This window comes from the organism of the source record quoted next, unplaced genomic scaffold (genome assembly GCF_019419815.1).
Source record: "Pyrus x bretschneideri cultivar Hongxiangsu unplaced genomic scaffold, Pyrus_bretschneideri_v1 Contig32, whole genome shotgun sequence".
In the NCBI taxonomy this organism is placed as follows: domain Eukaryota; kingdom Viridiplantae; phylum Streptophyta; class Magnoliopsida; order Rosales; family Rosaceae; genus Pyrus; species Pyrus x bretschneideri.
The window spans coordinates 607,635-627,264 of NW_025999635.1; the positions used below are offsets into that span (position 1 = coordinate 607,635).

Below are 19,630 nucleotides of genomic sequence, written 5' to 3' on the forward strand. Positions count from 1 at the left end.
AGAAGTTTATGTTAAATTTGAAGGCTATAAGGGATTAACTAATTTCTACTGGTGAAAAGGTATCTGATAATGACTATATGATTGCTGTGCTATCAGGACTACCTGTTGACTTTGAGATGATCAAGACATTGATTCTTGATAGAGAAACAATTGTCTTTGAAAGATTTTTTAGCACAACTGCTTGGGGCTGAAACAAGCATTGAATCAAGAATGCATTCATTGAGTACATCTATGTCTGCAATGGTGGTACAAGGTGAAGGATCTAGTTCTCAAAGATGTCAAGGGGGCTATGAATATGGAGAAAGTTCTAATACTCAGAGAAGTTAGCAAGATTATAATGGAAGTTTTCAGGGAGGAATTGGCAATGGAAATAGGTCTTACCAACAAAGAGGAAATTTCTCTGGTAACAATAGAAGGTTTAATAATGGGAATACTAATTCAAGACAGTATTCTGGTAATGGAAATTTTGGCAACAGAAATCGAAATAGAGATGGCAACAACAGTGGACATTTCTTGGGCAATGGCAAACAGTCTCAAAATGGCAATTCAAATTCTGGAAATTCATACTCTGGGAATAATGGTTTTTTTTCTTCTAGAAATGGGGGTACAAAAAGCAGTCATTGGAATGGTAACACAAGTTACAAGTTTTCAATTTCTCCAGAATATTAAATCTGTTCAAGAAAGGGCCACACTGCACCTAATTATTACCATAGAGCTGATAATGGTGGTTCTTCTCCAGAGTTTATAATGTGTCAAATATGTGGGAGAAGAGGCCATATTGCATTGGAATGCTACCAATAGGAACAATCTCACCTATCAAGGGACTTCACCACCTCCTTCATTGACTGCAATGATTGCATATGATAATATTGAACAACAACAAGCACATGCATCGAATGGTCATGGCTTTTTTGCATCTGATACTTGGATCATAGATACATGAGATACCCATCATATGACAATCAATGTTAATAATCTCAATCAAGCCACTACATACAATGGGAATGACAAGATCATAATTGGAAATGGGGAAGGTTTGATAGTTAAGCATATAGGCTCCTCAATTATTCCTACATCATCACATCATTCCTTCATAGTACACAATGTTTTGCATGTGCCTATAATCACTGTTAATTTACTATCAGCTAAGAAATTATGTAAGGACAATGCTTGCTAGTTTATTTGTGATGATGTGACCTTTTTTTATATAGGATAAGGCCACAACGGTGATTTTATACGAAGGAATGAGTGATGATGATTTTATACCAAGAAAAGAATGATGATGGAGAATTGTTCAAGATACCAGTCAATACATTTTCAAATAATTTTGCTGCAAAGTTGAGTAATTGTGTTGCTTTTCTAGGAAAGAAGGTTCAGGTTTCAGTTTGGCACCAAAGGCTTGGACATCCATTTGAGGAGATATTAATTTTTATGATTAAATCTTCAGATCTATCAGTTAGTACAGATTCTAATTCACGTATGTCTATGTGTCAATCTTGTATTCAAGGAAAAATGAGTAGACATCCATTTCTTGTAAAACAAGATAGGGCTAGAAATATGTTTGATAAGATCCACTTTGATGTATGGGGTCTATCTCTAATAAAGTCTAAAGAGGGGTATAGATACTATATGAATTTTGTAGATGAATATTCAAGATTCATGTGGATTTTTCCCATGGTTAATAAATAAGAAGCTTTTGCTATTTTTGTGAAGTTCCATGCCTTTGTATCAACTTAATTTATTGCATCCATAAAGAATTTTCAGTCTGATGATGGAAGAGAGTTTATGAGTCAAATGTTCAGTGAATTCTTGGCAAATAGAGGAATTAAACACATGGTTTCATGTTCATATACCCCTCAGCAAAATGGTCTTGCTGAGAGGAAACATAGACATGTTATGGAGACTGTCATCACACTCATGGCAAAAGCTAATCTAGCACCAAAGTTTTGGTATCATGCTTGTGCTCATGCAACTTTGTTGATTAACAGAATGCCATGCAAAGTATTAAAAATGAAGTCACCTTATCAATGTTTTTTTTTTTGAAAAGTTCATGTAGTTAATCACTTCAAAAATTTTGGAACTACTGTGTATCCATTTCTTAGACCTTTTAATGTAAACAAATTACAATTTAGGTCAACTCATAGGGTTTTTCTTGGATATGCTTCTGGACATAAAAGGGTAATAGTTTATAGTGAGCAGAATGAGAAGTTGATATTGTCTAGGCATGTTATTCATGATGTGACTGTGTATCCATGTCAAAAGAAACCTGTTTCAGAAGCAAATGGTATGTCACATTCACAGTGTTCTAGACAACCTAGAGTTATGGTTCAGTTACCAATTCCAAGTGTCAATGTTGTATCCAAATCACACTATGGGAATTCTCAATAAGCTTAGGCTGTGATTATACTAGATGATTAACTGCAATCAAGTTCATATAGTTCTCATTCTTCAGAAATGCAAGATTCTTCGGAAAATGAAATTCCTCATCATCATCACTATATTCCAGATTCAACAATGTCACCCTTGCTGCATGTCCATCACAATTCCTAGTTAGAGGTAATCCTTCCACTTTCAACTGATGATAACAATACTAGTGCTGTTTCAACCTCTGTGATAAATTCAGTTTCAAATCATCCCATGACAATACGATTGAAGGGTGGGGCAATTGAGAAGAAGAATTATGCAGCTTTACTAGCTACATTTCCAGAGTTACAGTCATTACAATTAAGTGAAGAAGAACTATTCATTGGGGGTTTCTCTTTTGTTTACTGATATAGCAGAGCCATCAAGCTTTAGAAAAGCTTCTAGCATACCACAACGGCAGCAAGCTATGCAAGATGAATAAGATTCTTTAAGAGCACAAGGGACATGAAGTTTGGTTCCTATACCTGATGATAGGGCAATTGTGGGAAGTAAATGGGTTTATAAAGTGAAAAGAATCCAGATGGCATTGTATCAAGGTTTAAGGCAAGGCTAGTTGCACAAGGCTTTTCACAAGAACATGGTGTGGATTATTCAGAAACTTTCAGTCCTGTTGTGAGACATACGATAGTGAGAATTATTTTAGTTATTGCTACAATGAATCATTGGGATTTAAAGCAACTAGACATCAAAAATGCTTTTCTTCGTGGGGAATTGCAAGATGATGTTTACATGAAACAACCACAAGGGTTTGTTGATCCTAACTACCCTAATCATGTTTGATTGATAAAGTCATTATATGGTTTAAAAAGGCACCAAGGGTCTGGAACTCCAAGTTCACAAGTTACCTTCTTGCAATGGGGTCTCATTCATCCTTATCTGATACAAGTTTGTTCATGAAGAAGGATGGTTCAGACATTGTTATATTGTTGTTACATGTGGATGACATAATCCTCACATGCTTAAATAATTTGAAGATTAATCAGGTTGTTTAAGAACTATCTGAAGTCTTTGATTTAAAAGATCTGGGAAAACTCACATTCTCTCTTGGTCTACAAGTACATTACAAAGAGAATGGAGATATCTTTGTGAATCAAGCAAAATACATCAAAGATCTTATTCATAAAATAGGTTTGGAACCTTGTAAGTCTGCAGCAACACCTTGCAAGCATCATACCTCAATGCTTATGACTGAAGGCAATCCCTTACGAGATCCAAGCACTTATAGAAGTATAGTTGGTTCTCTGCAATATCTGACTTTCACACGACCAGATATTGCATTTACAGTAAATTCAATGTGTCAATTCATGACTACACCAATTGAGGTACATTTTGGGGTAGTAAAGTGGATATTAAGATATCTTCAAGAGACAATTCAGTTTGGAATTTGTTACTCAGCAAATGCAGAAATGAATTTGAATGCATTCTCAGATGCAGATTGGGCTGCAGACCTTAACACACGAAGATTAATGACAAGGTATGTTGTTTTTCTTGGAAATAACCCTATATCTTGGCAATCTAAGAAGCAAAGCTCAGTTTCAGGGAGCTCAACAGAAGCTGAGTACAATGCTCTTGCATATACTACTGCAAACATTAGTTGGGTGAGCTATATTTTGAAAGACCTGGATGTATTTCTTCCTAATCCTCCTTTAATTTAATGTGATGATATGTCTGCAATATCACTGAGTGCAAATCCAGTGTTTCATTCTCGGATAAAACACTTGGACGCAAATTATTGTTTCGTGTGAGAGAGAGTTCAACAAGAAGACTTGGAGGTAGTGTATGTTCCAACAGATGATCAAACATCTGATATTTTGAGAAAGGGTCCACATAGTCCTTTGTTTGTTAAGCATTATTACAATCTGCAACTAGGAAATCCTAGATGCGATTGAAGGGAGATAGTAACTATAGCATATGACTTGATGACTTGGCAGCTCACTAATGACATGGCAGATTTACAGTTAAAGATTGATGACTTGGTAGCTATGGTTATTACTGTTATAATTATTTTGTCAAGGTAGTTAGAATGGTTAGGATAATCTGTTAGTATTCTCAAGCTATATATATATATGCTAAGATAACAATGTAAGAAGTGTGTAAAACCATTTCAAAAAATAACAAACTCTCATTTCTCTTTCTCTCTCTAAGCTTTCGAGCCTTTCTTGCTTCCATTGATTTCTTCATTTGTGATTTCTTTAGTTCTGTTATGAGATTCAAAATCACTCGTTGAAATGCACCAAAAAGGATTTAAGTAATTTGTGAGAGATGAAACTTATAAAGCTTATAAATAGTTTTCATAACTTTTTATAAACTTTATATTATACGCAATATTCAACTTTATTGGATAGGTTTTGTCGTGTCACCGAGTACACATGCCACGTATTTTTGGTCCCTGTCCTTTGTGTTTAGACCAACTATTAAGTTTGAGGAGGAACCAGTTGTTTGATCGATCAAAAGGCCAAAAAGCAAATATTGAGAAAAAGTGTACAGTTGATAGCAAAATGTAAGTTGTTTTTCATCCATGCCACTTTATATCATGACCAAGGATTTCAAAATGTGTTACTCAATTGGAAAAAGAGGATCCTCCTCTCTCCAAATCTCTCAAGACCAAAGAAAGTTGTCCAATAAAGTTCCCAAAAAAAGAAAGTAAACTTTTGAGGCCTCATGCAACCATCACCACCTATTCATAGTTATTTACTTGCGGTAATCAATCTTTTGCATGTAACTTCTGCCCTCCTTAAAACTACGTATTTAGTTTCATTCATTACTATAGTCTAGTAGTATTTCTCTTTACTTGTAAGTGAGAGATTATTATGGCTCGACTATTATGAGGTTTAACTCACTCCCCACCCTTTAGCGTAAATAATATCATTTGTTTAAAAAAAAAAAAAAAAAAAAAAACCTACCTCTTTAGTATGGGCATCTTATCACTGTGGCCACAATATTTTGCTACTTTATCTCCAAAACTTCCCCCACCTGATGACTACTACATGGCAAGAAAGTACACAGGTTTTATGTTCAAGCAAGCATCCAGTATAACCAAATTTCAACACAAATAGTACAACAACTTGAAGCCAAAAGGGTTGATTAGACCAATATTACTCCGCATAAGTTGGCTTTGGTGAAAATTAACCAATCATTGACCCACCAAGTCCAATCGGTGCACCCTCGGATGCTCTCCTTGTCTACCTATTTGTGTTAACAAATTTTCTTCTTGCTTATGTCATAACCAGAATCGTCCAATAACTACCATGTAAGATTAAAAATAAAATTGAATTTGACGTTACGTTTGGTAATCCATATGTGTTAAATAAATGAGCGATTCATTAATTATGAGCGTCGGAATTGTTACCAAACCATTGATTTGCTTGATATTATGAACCACTAAACGATCTCTAATTCGATTGATTTAATTGAAAAAAAATATGAACATTTTCAATTATGATAAATGTACGACGAGAATTTGGTAGTCGTACACAAGAAATTGCACTCGAGGATGCACCTAATCTTGTTCAACCAAATTAAGTTTGACATGAACCAAAGCATATTGTGAGGTTGGCAGTAGCTCTCCTTTTGCATTTTAAGTAATATTCAATGTCTAATCCCTAGCCATTACCCAATGCTTAACAACCTTTCCGGCCTACTTATGAAAAGAAAAGTGAATCCTCTCTTTTGACCTCTTCCCTTTTGCATAACCTTTCTTGCGACAAAGCAATGATCAATCATCAAAACCTAATTAATCTCCATGGTAATTTGGCTTTGTAGCTCCTTTCACGCGGAGCTTGATAAACAATACGTAAACCACTTAGTTAAAAGTCATACAACTTTTCGTGTGAGCGTCTCATGTTAGAGTGATTCTTTTAGAAATTACATTTTACGTATGATCATAATTAGACCTAGTAATTTCTTACATGACTCTTTAACTTGACACGAAACGATATGACAATAACGAATTTCGGGTCTACCTGTTAATGAGTCGGGTCGTAATTAGGTCACCCGTTAAAAACCCGATAAGACATCGTTTGCCAGATCTAGACATTAGCCATGACAATTTATTGCACAACCCGTTAACTTGACACGAAACAACATGACCCGTTAATGAACTATATCGTTATTGAGTCACCTGTTAAGAACTCATTAAGATAACGGATTTGACACGACACGAACCTGTTAAAATAACAAATATGATATGAAAACAATACGAACACGATTGGTTTGTCAGACCTAATTATACTATAAAAGAGGACCCTAACCACTATCATTGAAGTAGATTCCCGTGTATTATTTGGTAATGAGGTAGGAGCATGGAGCGTGTATTATTTTGGTTACGATGGAGTTGGGAAAATGGCCAAGTCGTTGTACGAAAGTCATTTCTTAATTTGGTGCTAAGTCCTTGTTCAAAACAAAGTAAAGGGTGCAGAATATGTTTCCTTTTTGTCACCTTCTTCTCATATTTTTAGCTTCGTATTGTTTTGCTTTTTTATATGGGTTTGGTTGGTAAACCATCTGTTAATTAATATTGCATGGTGCTATTTCTCTTTTTGCCAACTGGTGTTTATTAAACGTTCGATCGTCTCCATCCTAATTCCTACATGACATGACAGACCTCTCTCCCTATCTTAGCTAGACAAATCATTTTATAATTCAACATGACATGATGACGTGGTGTAGGATTATAGGAGAGATTTTACAATGTATTCGGAACACGAAGTAATACACTACGTGTCATTATACAAGTGTTGGATACTCGTGCTATAAAATTAACAACTTAAAAAATAAAACTTTTCTCCACTTATATAATGACACGTACCATTTTGTGTTCCAAACACACTAAAAAATTTATCAAATTATATATAATTATCATCCTCAATTAATCATAATACATCTGCACACCTAAATCCTGATTATGCATCCTAAACCTACATCACTTTAGACTTTAGTGAGCATCAACAAATCAATTAATTTTTTTTTGGTGAACATAATACCGTGGGAGATTTACCTACACGCATATCATATATAATATATAAAATATACTATTATATATGTGTGTGTGTGTGTGTGTGTGTATGTATGTATGTATGTATGTATGTATATAACTGTTCCTCCTAATTAATTAGGTATAGTAGTTGCTAAGTGATTGTTACTAAAGTCATCGAGTATTCTAGGTTTATGTGGTCGATCGAGTTGGTTGCATGCGTCTACGCTTCATGAAGGAAAATTAGGTACTCATACATGCAACGATCAATAATTGTCAGGATCGATCAATCAAGAAGGAAGCTAATACGTCCTAATTAATTTATTTATGTATTCATGTACCACCTAGCTCATACTGGTGCATGTCAGGTCGCTAACAGTAATTATCTGTCAAAACATGAGAAGTTTTCATTGTAATGAGAACATGAATGATACACTACATGTTGTTATATAAATGGTGAAAAGTTTAATTTTTTTAACTCCTTAATTTTTCATCACACATATCCCAACATTGAAAAATTTCTTGTTAAACGTAATGTCAGATTAATGATGAAAAGAAGCGTATAATAGACTTGACCTTATGTATTATTGGAGATAAGATAATTAATTAAGTAAATCATGATGATAGACAGTAGACACCACAATTATATCTAAGGATATACAAGCATGCATGCATGCATTCACATATATAAAGCATTTTTCTCATTTCAGTTGAAACCAAAAACTGAAAAGAGTATTTCCCCTTCAACCTCCTTCACATAATTTACCTAATATTTAATATGACATTGCCAATTTATACCTGCACTTGAGATCCTGTAATTTAAGTAATATTTTTTACCCTGCACTCGAAATCCCGTCTTCGAATCACACTTTAAGAACAGGGAGCAATAGTCACTCCATAAAACCCTAGACCCTAAATTCTAAACCTCCGCCCACAGTAACTTGAAAGGGATATTACCACATGTAGCAGAAAGCGACTCCACCATAAGAGAGCTAAAGCACCTCAATCTCTTTACCAAAATGAGATATTTGACACCACCTCAAGTATATCTGTCGGTGGTAACTACCATGGGGTGGCTTAAGAGTTGGGGACGAATTTTAGGCTCATATTCTACACGGTACGTTCTGGGTTTGATTCCCAACGCTGATGAATCACACGATGGTGGTTAGGAGGAGGTTGAAATGTCTCTTGAGTCTTCCCGGCCACCGAAAATGTGAACTGCCTTGACAAAACCACCAACTGGTTTTTTTTTTTCAAAAAAAAAAAAAAAAAAGAAGCATCTGTCGGTGGTCATCTCTTAAAAATCCACATTAATATTTTTTGTAATTTGAAATATGTTGCCTAATGTCATTGTTTTAGTCACTTCACCTGTCTGTCATATACAATAATTTTTTCTTTTTTTTTTGGACAAATGTCATATACAATGTTTAGTCGACTGTTTTATTTATGACAAACTAATGTTAGTTCGTTTCCTTCAACGATATTTGGATAACCAAACATTATAAAGGAATCTTCTTTCAGGTTAGCTTTTGCATATCTCCTCTCGAAAAGTTTTATCATGCTCTATTGTATGACATGTAAAGTCGAACAGAGAGTCAAGATTTTTCTTTTCTTTATTTGGTCAAAAGAGTCTTAAAAAATATAACGGGCTAAATATTCGGTAAATCAGTTGTTCGGCGGATATAGCATAAACGGGACTAAAAAAAAGACATGAATCCCTGTTTGATGTCACCAACTATCATGCTTAATGGGGAGAAGTCCTAAGTAAGCATAGTTTTATAGGTGAAATTAGGTGGTAATTATTCTCTCTGGCCGTTAAATGAAATTGACAACCTAGAATAATCAATTGGGCTTTTCGTGTTAACATATAATATTACATGTGTTGGGCATGTTTGAGATTTGACGCGTAACTTGGGGTTCTTTCGATTATACGAAGATGGATAAATTTCCCTCTTATCACGTGACCAGAAAATAAAGAGGGAAATACCCTAATCGCCCAAGATTTTTCCATTGCATGGGGTAAAAAAGGTGACTTCCTTTTAGAGGGACTTTGTTCCATTCTAATAAGAGATACAAGAGTGACGGTGAACTCATGTCATAAAGTCCTCGGATCCCTTTCTCTCCATCTTAGTTTGAACTTCACATCTTAGGTCTTGTATGACTTGGGCTTCAAATGATTTCTCTTCGGCCCAAGTCCGTTTTTATTTTGGGTCATAGTCCTTGAAAATTGTGGTCCAAAAAGTTTATATAGTGTTGGTTTATGCATTCCTCACTAATTTTTCATTGATATATAGTTATATCTTCTGATCAATGCAAAGGGGAAAATTCGAGCGTTGGATTCAATTCAGTGAGCTTCATTTAGTTTAAAAATTGGAGTTAAAACACATCATTCTCGAACTTTATTCCATACCTCGACCGGAAAAACGACAAATTGTTTTTACATATTTAAAATAAATAACTCTGATAACGATATTACAGAAGAAATTTATTGCCTCAAAAGTTTACTTCTACAAATTGAATGATTGAACAAAAACTTATTGGAAAAAAAAAATGGTTGACACATCTCACATATATTCCAGTGTGACAGTTTCACTTGATTGAGTACCGTAAACGTTGGTTTGCCGTCCCACACCACACATGCGTTTCATGACAATGAATTTTCAATGCCCGATACAAAACGTATACAATGCTACAGAAAGTTTGTCTACTTTCAAATGTGCAGAGTTGCTGCCTCCGCTGCTCCAACGAACGGCTGCGGCACAGGGTCTTGTAGGTCGGGATTGATAGGAAACATATGACACTGAGCAAAATCTGCCATTAGTTGGTCCACGAGCGCAAGCGCTATTGCAGCTTCCACCATCGGCACAGCTGCGCCATTCCACCACGCAAAACATATGTAAGCAAGGACGAAAGATGAGAGAGTATGAAATGGCCTAAATTAATACAAATTTTGCTATAGAAGACCATAGAAGACCAAATCACATTCCCAATGGATATGCTTCTATTTTTTTAGATTAATTACATCTAATAGCAGAAAAAAGGAAAACAAGTTCGAAAAAAGGAATGGGCATAGAGAATGATGCATCAGAGTTCACATATCATTCACACACATACCTCGTGGAACAACACAAGGATCATGGCGACCACGGGCTATAAGTTCTATCTCCTTTTTATCTCTAGTCACTGTATTCTGTTTCTTCTGCACAAAATCACCGCGACAGATTGGTCAGTTAATTATAGTCTTCTGTTTTGACAAGAATTACATATACATGAAAGAAAGACCTGGGTTTGGCTCAAGATTCTCCTATTGACCATATATACAACAGGAATAATACCAAATTGTAGAATAGATATGATTAATGAATACATAGCGTGGAAACCAATATTCCTTTCAAATTAGTACTCAGAGAGAGAGAGAGAGAGAGAGAGAGAGAGAGAGAGAGAGAAAGAGAGGTCGGACATACTCCAATTGTAGCTGTTGGCTTGAACGCTATTCTCATGTTTATGATTTCCCCATTGGATAGTCCTCCCTGAATGCCAGCATATACAATGTCAGTGTAGAAGAGATGCTCGACAAAACATTTTACCAACTTACACTACATTCAGAAGAAGTAACGGGAATCTACAAGTACCTGTGTCCCACCAGAGCGATTTGTTCTTGTCCTGATTTTTCCTTGATCATCCAAATAGAACTCATCATTATGTTCACTCCCAGTTAAAAAGGTACCTGTTAGGTATAGTATTCGAGAAGAAGAAGAACTTACTCAAAATATAGTTGGAGAAAAAAAATTTAAAAACTCCATCACAGTAGAAATTCTTGCAACTGTTCTTTAATCATCAAGTCCAGTTTAAGTACCCCAAAAAGTTTGAATATTAACCTGCAAATCCACTTCCAAATTCAAATCCCTTTGTTGCAGGTAATGACATAACAGCTTTAGCAAATTCAGCTTCAAGTTTATCAAAGACTGGTGAACCAAGCCCCTGAGATACAAGAAAATGATCGTCAATTCTCCATATATGACTTGATGAAGATTAAACAAATTACTGAAAGAGCAATACAACTTTGCAGTGGTTAAGGTAAAGAGCCTACTCCCTAATCTAAACAGTTGAAGACATGTGCTTGCAGACAGAAACATAGAGAGAGAGAGAGAGAGAGAGAGAGAGAGAGAGAGAGAGAGAGAGAGAGAAAGAGAGAGAGAGATTACCGGAGGGCAATTTCTAACAATGCATGTGACAACACCACCAATGGATTGCCCTTTCACCCTGACAACATCAATGGCTGCGATCATCTTCTCTGCATATTCAGGATCTGGGCACCTAACGATATTACTCTCTATCTGGCAATATGTCACAAAAGAAGAAAAAATAAAGGTTCAGTGAGAGAGCACACACAACTGATTAACCGCTCAAAAACACAAAATTCAGAAGAATTTTGTTGAATAAGAAAAGATAAATGTGTGTCAATAAGTACTTCAAAAATGCACTGAGAGAAAATGAGTTAATCTAAAAAGAGCAAGCAACAGACTGGTACTTGTCTTTCTTGCTTTGAATCAATTTGGATCTGAGATTCTGACATGAAACCTCGAACAACTCTGGATTCAATTACTAAGGGAAAGGTATTCCTATAGAGAGTCTGTCTTCCAATAGGTCAGCTACAGGTTGGAACCAATTAGGAGACACCTCATGAAGAGGGAAATTTTCTTCCCAGATTTGGGAGAGTGGATGCTTTTGTAGTCAATAAATCAGGAAATAGAAGTAGATGTGACAACCCCATAAAAAAATTTGTAATGTAGCAATCGTAAAAGCCTAAAATGTCACGTTGCAAATTGAGGCACTCAAGTTTGTAGAGGTGAGATACTGTTTGAGTGTAAAGGAGAAGCATCCCGGTAATTACGTTATAGACTACAATAACATTCAGAGTTTAGTCTGCACTTTAGTTACTCTTGTATCAACATACAACTCCCATTTTTTGTTGCTACTCTTGAATGGCTTGCTACAAAAGATTTTAAATTACTATCCATTATCGCACCTGATCAAGTGTCAAAGTGTGATGATCAACCAATTCCTGGGGAAGCACAACCTGATGAACTTGTGAAACATAAGCTAGGATCTGAAATGTGACAAACATTAGGGAAAAATCTTCAAACTTATGACAAGAATTTCAATCAGTAAAAAATGGTGCAGATGATAATTTATGGACACAGTTTCCAATAATATCACTAAATCTATGACACACAAAATTGGCAACAGAAGTTTGGAAACTTTTCCTTCAATCAACAGGCAGGACAACAATTATTAAAAGACTCCAAACCTCAGGTACTCATTCGCTATGGTCCAAGGACAGGGACATGAGTGTCATGTTGACAAGGACATGGGTTCCCGGCAAGTCCACTTCCAAAAGCCTAAGCACTTGGACATGCCAATACATGTGTAATTTTTTTTAGTGGAAAATCTCTTCATTTATTAAGCCAATTATCACAGAAAATTAACATTAGTAACAACCATTTTTTCATTTTCAGATTTTCTTGAAAAAACTCTCAAGGTTTAAATAAGTTTGTAACTTTTCTATGCGAATGAAGATGTATTTTCGTAAGAATCCAAAGACGTCATGAACATGGGTGGACACAACTGATGTGTCATTAGATGTCATATACAGAACAGTCATAAGTCACTCAGTGACAACTGTAAGTCAGGTGTTTCCTGTCTATCTTGAATTTATCAGGTAAAATCAAAACAAATTATAGCAGGACACATTTACGATTTGACAAAATACTACAATAAGGTGAAAAACAATGATTAAATGACCTGGAGTCTCGGGCATCACCATGCAAGTATTCAAGGATACACATAGTTTACCACACACACCTCAGTTCCCGAGAAAGCCTTAAGGATTTTCTTGGCAAGGGCTCCAGCTGCAACTCTTCCAATTGTTTCTCTAGCAGAAGATCTACCACCACCCTTCAATTACAAATTAGGTAGGTTTATGTATCTGAAATTCCAAATACGATTGTGAACCTTTAATCGTTAAGCTTAATACTATTACCTGCACTGATCTGATACCATACTTTTGGTCATAAGTTCGATCAGCATGTGAAGGCCTATAAGCTACCGACATTTCATCATAATCCTGAAATTATAGCAACAGAATTATTTCCATGCACCATAAAGAATGTCATCTGACTCAATTATACAGAGTATAAATGTGACGGTTAATCTATGGTATCCTATATATCATGAGTCAGTGAAAATACTAGAAAAATATCAGTAAACTCTTTAACCAGTTCTGGCACCCAAAATACAAACTTTTTAATCAAGTTCCATAGCCCTCACAATGTGTTCGTCAACTTATCTAATCAGTCTGGAAAATGTTTGGGCACCTCAAACAAGCATCATGCATCCAACACATTTAATACAGATATGCACTTCAATACATTAAAGTTTGCCTAGTTTCAAAAACGATGGTCGCATGATTAAATAGATTGAAAGCTACAAATTCCATAGGCCAGTAAAAATAAACGCAAAAACCACAAGCGAAGAAATATTAGTCTTTAAACCCTCCACCCATTTTCATTCCTCTTCATATATATGCCCTCCTAACACGGGATACTTACACGTCCTCTCTGATCAGTATTTGGTACAAGCACAAGAATTGGTGTCCCAGTTGTCACTCCTGCAGTCAATTATAACATCAATTGGGGTACATGCCAATGAAGACAACTACAAAAGGAACACCCCTTTAAATAAACACACAAACACACACACAAATTCCACAAAGATCTAACCTTCATGAACTCCTGAAAGTATTCGGCATGTGTCAGTTTCCTTCCTAGGGGTAGTAATTCGACTCTGACCTGGCCTCCTGACAACCCATAAGAATTTTGCATCAAAACAAACGAGAATTCAACAACTTTAGAGGAAGCTATCATGATTCTTGCATAAAACGATCTACACTAATGTCCCGATATAAACACCTATACATCTAAGGAAACTAATTATGCCAGCATGCAATGATCCCAGACCAAAAACCTCACAAACTCTACGATGAATTGAACATGTAAAAGACATACTAGTAAAATATCCTTAAATTGAACGTGAAGTAGGCATCAACCCATTACAACTGTCATAATGCACAAGTCAGGTGCATCGTTCAGCTACCCCAAGAACTTTAAAATGAACATGACCAGGGCGAGCCCGGTATCAAATACCTTCTGTCAAGGTCACCTTGCAAATCTTCTACGGAGAGGGGCATACGAGGAGGGCATCCATCAATTACACAACCAACACCACCACCATGAGATTCCCCAAAAGTTGTAACACGAAAATGATTCCCGGTAGTATTCCCAGCTGCCTGCACCTCTGAAATTCAACACCAAGACTTTCAGAATTGATCTAAAAGTTGTAACTTACTACTCTCTCTAACGTATCAAAATTCCATTTATTTCGAAATTTATATTACAGCAGACCAATTGTTTCTTTCAATCCCGGGAATAATTCGACCGAATGTAAATATGTGTACTTAGATTTTAGAACTTGGGTAGTGATTGCAAAAGCTAATTAAAGTAAAGTTATAGTCTTTAAAGTGAAAGATTCATGATTTTTGTGCACGAAACAATTTCAGTAGCTGCTGCAATGCAGATAACAAAATTCTCGCACATTGCAATCGAGGAAGTAGAAATTAAAACGACAAAGCTAAAATCTTTCTAGCTAAACAACACTGAGCAATCAAATGAACAAAAATCAGGGAGAGAGAGAGAGACTGACGGAGTTTCTTGGGGTTTCTCTGGCGGATCACAAATTGAACGGAGGAGGACGAGAGGGTCCGAAGATCGGAGGAGGAGCACAACCCAGAAAGCCCATCGGTCTTTGGAGCTCCGAGGAATGGTTTGGAAGCGAGAGAGGAAGCCATGGCAGTTGAACCCCCTGAAACTCTCAACCCACCAACCACCAAAAACAACGAGAACAAATGGAAGAAGATGAGGAAAGATAAGAATTCGATTTAAAATATTTGGGTGATAAAAATGTGATTTGTATGGAAAATATGGAGGGAGTAGGTGGGCTGAGAATTTAGATGTGATGACTGATGAGTCTGTTTTGAGTGAAATGTCTGGCGTGCTGCCGGTATCGTATTCCTGGCTGCCACACAATCCACCAACCCACTTCCACCTACCCCAAATCTCACAACTCCTCGTTCTTCAATCCTTTACCCCCAAAAAATTAAGGGACACTTTAACGAAAAACTTTGGTACTGTTTACTTTAACGAAAAATCATATTTTTACATTAAAATATCAATTATGTTACTATTTACTTTATCCTTTATTTTGTTCTTATCATTAAAACTTAAAATTTTCAAACCTTTTTTCATTAGTTTTCCTAAAAATAAACCTTGAATTATTTAATTTTCTATTTTCTTTTGGTCAATTCATTTTTTCTTTTTCGGGAGCAGCTAACAACGTATCTTCACAAATCAAGAACTATAAGATTTCTGGTGGGTTATTTGGATCCTCTTGAGAGCCTAAGGATTAGAATCTGGACTGACTAAGAAAAAGAAAGAGAGACTCGGATATTTGGTTTGTGTGAAGTGAGTCAGAGATTTCTAGGTCCTTGGACTCCATAAAAACATGCAGACTTTATTTACATTACTTGCAACTCCATTTTTGGTAAAGAAACTCAACGTTAAGAACAAATGTTGATATAACTTAAAACAATATCATATATAGGGCAGGGTCTTACATGAATACATTCTTTTTTTCTTTTTAAAGAAACCTCGAAGATACGAGGAAAAATTTTACTGAATAAAAAAAAAAAAGTTACATCTAGTCAGGAGGAAACATAAACCTTACCTTTCGAAATAAAAAGAGGTTAGAAAAAAGAAAGCGAAAATACAAGAAAATAAGGGGAGATACACTTAACGTGAAACAAACTTATAACTAAACGTATAGAAAGAGAAGGAAAGAAACCACAACTGAGAAAACAAACGACAACAACAAATGCATAACATTGTAACTCCATATTTTCCTTATCATTTGTCTGATCGTTCCAACAATCTTAAGAAACAAGTCGGGCCTCCTTGTGATGACAACATCTGCAAGAACTACTCCCACTACCAACCCACTTCCACATCCGGACAATTTTCCAATCAAATTCAAATATCCCTGCTAAGCTAGAATCACCTTCGTCTACGGTTGAAGGTGGAAGTTGAGGGGCCTTAGGATTTCCGCATTTCTTTGGCAATGGATCTCCACACAACCCTGGGTTTCCCTCGTACGAAGTGATATTCAATGAAGTAAGTTGGGTTCCTTGTGGTATAAGACCTGTGAGATTGTTGTGAGACACATTGAAATGGGCAAGAAAAGTTAGTTGTATCAGTTGTTGGGGGATTCGTCCTGAGAGCTTGTTTTGTGAGAGGTCCAACGATTCAAGCTTCATCAAGTTTCCGAAGGATGACGGGATAGAACCAGTGAGAATGTTGTGGGAAAGATTCAGCAAACGAAGCTCCTTAAGATTCCCAATGAATTCTGGAATCTTCCCTTTGAAGTTGTTGCTTGAGATATCAAAGGATGCAAATTCTTCCCGAATCTTTGGATAGTATTGCTCCAATCCTTTTGTTGCTATTGTGAGTGAGTAATCAACACTGTTAACCATTGTGAATCCACTGACATCATAAATTATGTCTATGTACATATATGCTGACTTGTTCATAATAATATCTGGAAACACAGATGGAACCGCACCAGTAAAATTATTGTAAGCCAAATCAAGAATGCGCAACTTGGGAAAATCGACATTCTTTCTAGATTTTCCAATCACACCATAGAATCCGTTATTGCGAATTGCCAAAAGCTTAAACTCCAGAAGAGTCCCCCAACCAAATGGGAAAAACATCATCGAATCGATTGTTTGACAAAACAAGATACTCAAGCATCATACAATTGGCCAATGACCTCGGCAACTGCCCCTGCAATTTGTTATGACTCAAATCAATCATCCTCAAACTGCTTCTGTTGTTGTATGTTTGAGGAAGCATGCCACTCAAGTTATATCTCGACAAGTCAAGGTACAGAAGCTTTTTCATATTGCAAAGCAACGGTGAGATTTCTTCAGTAAAGTTGTTGGTTGTAGCTGCATATTCTCGCATGGTTGGTGGAGGTATCGGTAGTGGTCCATGAAACATGTTGGACGAAATCCTTGAGCATATCAGGTTCAGCCAAGGAAGGACAAGTGGAGGTTGGTCTGAAATGAAGTTTTGAGAAACGTCTAATAATACCAAAGTTTATATGCTTGTGTTCCACATCCATTTTGGTACTTTGCCCTGGATTTTATTGCTAGAAAGGTCCAAACGCTCCAATCTCTTCTGATATTGTAATAACGATGGAAACTCTCTTACGTTGCAAAAACTCGATCCTAGAATGGTGAACTGTGGAACTGTTGAATTGACAATTCTGGTTCAGTGACAAACTTTAAACTGTTCCTATTTAATTGGAGTTGGTAAAGAAATTGTAGATTTTGAAACATTTGAAACTCCAGTGTACCACTTAGACTATTCGAATGTAAACAAAGGATCTGAAGGTTTGTGAGATTGGAAAATGACGCAGGAATTGAACCATTCAGTCTATTAAAAGCAAAATCTAGGCAAGTTAGTTGGCTAAAGTCACCTAGCCAAGATGGGATTGAACCGGTTAAATGACACCAACCAATCCTAAATACAGTTAGCTGGGTAAGATTGATTGGCTGAAATGTCTAGATAAGTGAGCTGCCTAAGATTCCCAAGTGCAGATGGAGCCAACCCTTTCGAAAAATAGCAATGAGCCGCATCCAAATCTAGCAGTGAATCAAGCTTTCCTAACGAATAAGGTATGTTCCCAAAAAACTTGGTATAGGAAACTTTCAGAACCATGAGAGGACTAGTTCGATTAAATTCAGGAAAATATCTAGTCAGATCTCGGTTGAATCTCACACTAAGACTTTCTAAGTTTGGTAGTCGAAAAATTCTCACCTGAAATTCACCAAACAGGTGACAGTTCCTGAGGGTTAGGGTTGTCAAAGATGATAAATTAGCCATTGAATGAGAAATTGCCGAAGATACATTTATGAAGTTGAGAGAGAAAGTACTTCTAGACTAGTTAAGTTTTGCACTAGGCTGCCAAGATCCGATGTTGCACGTTTCAACAAGGGACGATTCTCATGTTTTGACAATCTATCGAGATTACGAGATAGATCAAGGTTTGTCAACTTGGATAACAGTGAAACTTGAGAAGGGACTTGACCAGAAAAGACAGAGCTAGAGAGGTCAAGATGAGTAAGGCTTGGGAAATTCCTAATGCTAGTTGGAATTTGAGAGTAATTGAAGTTATTGTCAGAGAGGTTTAACCTTTGAAGATGAACAAGGTGGAAGAGGCTGCTATTGGTGTTGATAGAACCGTGGAGACAACTGCTGCCAAGATCAAGGCTAATCACATGACCCGTCTTCTCATCACACTTAACACCTTCCCATGAGCAGCAGGTGCTACTTTCTCCTTCAGCTGGTTTCCATGATGAAACCTTTGGATAAGCATCGGCAAATCTAGAAGCAGATTTTTCAATAATAAAGCTGTCTTGGAATCGCAGCAGGGCGGACCTCTCCTGATCAGGGCAAGATGGATATTGCTTCTGCAAAGTGTAGGAAGAGTTAGCAATAACAACATCATGAAACAACAACAAAACTAGTCCTAGTTTTGAAACCATGCGAATGATGGAGATATCAAATAACCCCATAACAATAACCATGCGAACGATTTCTACGTATGGAAGTGCAAAGTGACAGAAGTATTTATAGACTGGCATCAGTATAAAATTCTTCCGCAGTATAATTTCTAAAAATCGAGAGTTCGGGTGTAACAAAACGAAATATCTCATTAAATCAAGAGTTGAACTTCTTTTCACATGTTGGATTTTGACGGGGGTTGCAGTTTGGAAAATTCAACATGTGCTTTGGTTTTGGTCCAATCCCATTAACTCAAGAGAAAGCAAGCAAGAGAGAATACTTCGACTTGGAGTTGAGGCCCCAACCATGGGGAAACCTCCACCAACTACATATGTCTCTTGGAAGTGTAGGTGATTCTTGCTGATGCGATTCTTCTACACTTGGGGAAGAGTTGGATGGCAGCAGGCAAGCCTGGCGTTGTGTGTTTGCAGCTTGCAGATTGCAGAGTGGGAAAAAGAACATGTATATGGATATATAGATATTTAGACAGAGA

General features: G+C 36.5%; 1 protein-coding gene across 2 annotated transcripts; it reads right to left on the minus strand.

The window, feature by feature from the left end:
• Window positions 1-9,766: 9,766 nt before the first annotated feature.
• On the minus strand, window positions 9,767-18,998 carry LOC103941229 (chorismate synthase, chloroplastic). 2 transcript variants are annotated; one of them, XM_048590624.1, is made up of 13 exons: window positions 18,766-18,998; window positions 14,602-14,752; window positions 14,179-14,255; window positions 14,008-14,066; window positions 13,440-13,523; window positions 13,262-13,354; window positions 12,426-12,506; window positions 11,602-11,733; window positions 11,275-11,377; window positions 11,029-11,123; window positions 10,861-10,926; window positions 10,511-10,595; window positions 9,767-10,264 (listed from the first exon to the last, which is right to left on the minus strand). In XM_048590624.1, the coding sequence occupies exons 2-13, from the start codon at window positions 14,643-14,645 to the stop codon at window positions 10,107-10,109; spliced, it is 1,077 nt and encodes a 358-aa protein (XP_048446581.1). In that variant the 5' UTR covers window positions 14,646-14,752; window positions 18,766-18,998; the 3' UTR covers window positions 9,767-10,106. The 2 variants fall into 2 exon arrangements, with proteins under 2 accessions (XP_048446581.1, XP_009349701.1); XM_009351426.3 differs by lacking the exon at window positions 18,766-18,998 and adding an exon at window positions 15,158-15,317.
• Window positions 18,999-19,630: the final 632 nt, after the last annotated feature.

What these genes read in the sequence shown, in the direction of transcription:
- LOC103941229 (XM_009351426.3), bottom strand. Translation starts at nt 15,302, where the DNA reads ATGGCTTCCTCTCTCGCTTCCAAACCATTCCTCGGAGCTCCAAAGACC. An exon ending in ACTTTCAGGAGTTCATGAAG is followed by an intron (nt 14,067 to 14,178) that starts GTTAGATCTTTG and finishes AATTGACTGCAG; the next exon opens with GAGTGACAACTGGGACACCA. An exon ending in ATTTGGAAGTGGATTTGCAG is followed by an intron (nt 11,124 to 11,274) that starts GTTAATATTCAA and finishes TATACCTAACAG; the next exon opens with GTACCTTTTTAACTGGGAGT.